Source organism: Sinocyclocheilus anshuiensis, unplaced genomic scaffold, assembly GCF_001515605.1.
Source record: "Sinocyclocheilus anshuiensis isolate Anshui unplaced genomic scaffold, SAMN03320099.WGS_v1.1 scaffold87, whole genome shotgun sequence".
Classification (NCBI taxonomy): Eukaryota; Metazoa; Chordata; class Actinopteri; order Cypriniformes; family Cyprinidae; genus Sinocyclocheilus; species Sinocyclocheilus anshuiensis.
In genome coordinates, this window is record NW_015549609.1 from 303,849 (window position 1) to 307,120 (window position 3,272).

A 3,272-nucleotide genomic window follows, 5' to 3' on the forward strand; every position below is an offset into this window, starting at 1 on the left:
CTCCTCCACATCATGATAAGACACGCCCCTTACTGCTGATTGGCTACAAGTTTGCTTTGCTAGTCGCCCCGAATCAGTTTTCTAAAGCGTTTTTGAAAAATCGCTTACCCCACCTTTAACATTTAGTTATACTGCCATGTGTTTATGTCTCATCTTTTCTTGTCTTTATCAGCATTTTAATCCATCTTGTAGATGTCCTGGGAACTAAAGTTCACTTAAAATGGGAATTAACCCTCTTTTCCAACTTGAGAATTATACTCAGTCACAAAGAATTGTTTGTAACACAGAATCTGTGCCGATATCACATACCATAATTATGTCAGCATCACTTGGCCCTTGAGTGTAGTTTGGGCTCCTCCTCAATGCATCCCATAAATGTCATCATATGTCTTGCACACATCCAGTCTGTTTTTCTTCATTAGTAACATGCAATTATATAGGAGATTTTGACTTATGTTTAGCTCCTTGCACTCTTTCTTGTCATGTAGGCAACAGGTTAAGAAAAAAAATATGAATATGCAATATAGTGCAGATATTTAGCAAAATGTTTATTAAAAGGTAACCGTGCACAAAATTATTATGATTATTGGACTGCAAGTGCGCTACAAATAATATGAAGCTCACGCATTAACAGAACACAGCATATAGACTAAAGATTATAAATGAGAATGGTTAAAGATATATTGTTAATGTCCACACAGCTGACAGCTTTACCTGTTGTAGTTTGTTCAGGTTGTGCACGGAACAGACCCTGTTTTTCTGCATTTTTGCTTCGCACGTCTCCATCATTTTCTCTCTCTCTCATGCTGCCACAACTGGAGCTGCTTTTAGCAGGTGTTCGGCAGAGATGAGGACTGTTTGAAAGTTTTTTTTCCACTAAAACATTGATGCGCATCGTCTCAACGTCCCTGGGCTGGACGCCGCTTCGTCCACAGTGAAATCCGATCCGGTGATCCACAGCGCGAAGTTGATGTATTTCCTCAGTGACCAGCACGGATCAGCTCTAGGCATGACAAAGCGAAAGACTGTAAAGCCGCGCGATGCGTGATATCACAACAGATGGCGGTAATGAACATATTTGGTTTGTGATCTAGTCAGAAGAAGATTCTGTGCTGCTTCAATGCATTACAAGCTCGTGACTCGTCAGAACGCAAAACGGAATGTAGCATTTGTAAAGCATACTGTAAAGCTACTGAAAAATGTAGTTAAGCTAGTAGCGTCGCTACTTGTGTTGACTCTTAACTTTTATAAAGAATATCTCTTTGGATTTGAGACTTTAGTCTTTGCAACTTTACAGATCTTCTTTATGCAATAAGAGCTTGTAACACTCCAAAGAGAAAGGAAAAATTGAAATCGTATCATATGACCCCTTAAGTCATAACATGTCAATTTATATAGTCGCCAGTGGCGATCTCAGCAAAAATATTACTCGCAAATTAATATTTTTGGTCACAAATGCTACCGTTTTAATTGCAGTCTGGAGTCCTTTAATATGCTGATTTGCTGCTCAAGACACATTTCTGGTTATTATCAATGTTGAAAACAGTCATGCTGCTTGATATTTTTTATAGAAACCATGGTACGTTTTCAAATGTTGCTGTTCTTACAGAAAGCCTATAATCATTGAGTTCACCTTAGTCTACCTTCTCTCTCTTGCCATATTGTGTGCTCCTCCATTCCACCCTCAAACCACAAATGGCGCGACATCAAAGAGGCTCACATGTTTAGTCCGCCTTTGACGCAGGAACTCTGTGATGATGTTTTCAACAGGGCTAGCCGACTAGCACAGGTGTGGGCTTTGGGTATCAGTGACGGTAGCCTTTGAACTTTTCCGCCCTTTCTCTTATGCCGGATTCTGGGATTGTTGAGTGCTTATTTTTCGTTCGGTCAGTGGTGGTCAGTCAGTTTCTGCTATACTACACTGACCTACTATATCACTGTGACACATTACAGTGGTTATTCTAAGATTACAGTATGCCATTTCCTATATTTGATGTATAATAAAGGGCAGGACATCAGGATATTATTGAATCACCTAAATTGATTAATTTTGCTGATTTGAGTTACTGCGTTTGAAGAGCTTCCAATCCACAAGTTACGTTACACTGCTAAACGAGAGTGATTTATTAAGGGCTCTGCATTCGCGTATGGCTGTTAGCTACAGCACGTCAAAGCATCAAAAGGTTTGAGTGTTATACCCACTGGCATGTTTTCTGAGTTTTGAATAACCTGTTATTATAGGGCTGGGTTGGCTCAGTTTGGCTCATGTTTGAAATTAACCAAAGGCCATTTTTTTTAAGTGTTTGATAATTTGATTAATTTTGCTGATTGAGTTACTGCGTTTGAAGAGCTTCCAATCCACAAGTTACGTTACACTGCTAAACAAGAGTGATTTATTAAGGGCTCTGCATTCGCGTATGGCTGTTAGCTACAGCACGTCAAAGCATCAAAAGGTTTGAGTGTTATACCCACTGGCATGTTTTCTGAGTTTTGAATAACCTGTTATTATAGGGCTGGGTTGGCTCAGTTTGGCTCATGTTTGAAATTAACCAAAGGCCATTTTTTTTAAGTGTTTGATAATGTTCACCATCTAAAACTGTTTTTTTGTTTTTTTCTTCACAGTGACGTAAAGAACAACATAATCGCACATATTGAACCGGGAGCTTTTTATGGACTTTTCGCCCTCAAAAGACTGTAAGTATTAATCTGTCTAAAAACTGAAAAGTTTTTCTTTTGCGTTATTGAAACGTTTCTAACAATTGTCAAAGATTGACACGGATCCACGAAACTGATTAAAAACGCTGTATTATGCATGCCAGGCCAGTAGTTGGCGATGTCGCGTTGTAAAGAAACACTAAGCGCCTGCACCTATAGATTGAACACATGCATATGCGCATTACGTCACCGGTTTCACAAATTTGTATTTTCAGAGTCGAGATGATAACGGTATTATTTTCTAAAACTTGCATTTTGAAACCCATTCTCAAGTTTTTTCCGTTTGCAGACCCCCAAAATACTGTTGCTGCGTAAATGAATGTTTTTTTTTTTTTTTCATTTAGTTTAACTTCATGTATTAAGATAACTGAAACGAAAACTGAAATATAAAGTAATAAAATTAAAACAATAAAAAGATTTATAGACAAATTAAAAAATAATAAAATGACCTAATAAATATAAATATATAAAGGAGTAATTAAACAATAACTATTTATTTTATTATAATAAAAAAATATATTTTTTATTTTTAATGCTTAAATCCTGACATTAGTAAT

The 3,272-nt window shown here is 37.2% G+C and overlaps 1 protein-coding gene across 1 annotated transcript in view; it reads left to right on the plus strand.

Annotated features, from left to right (window-relative positions):
- Window positions 1-3,272, plus strand: part of LOC107659122 (adhesion G protein-coupled receptor A3) — a 51,375-nt gene that overhangs the window by 19,185 nt on the left and 28,918 nt on the right. Inside the window, exon 2 of the mRNA XM_016447951.1 lies at window positions 2,623-2,694. Coding sequence (XP_016303437.1) covers window positions 2,623-2,694 — 72 coding nt within the window. The remainder of the gene's footprint in view (window positions 1-2,622; window positions 2,695-3,272) is intronic.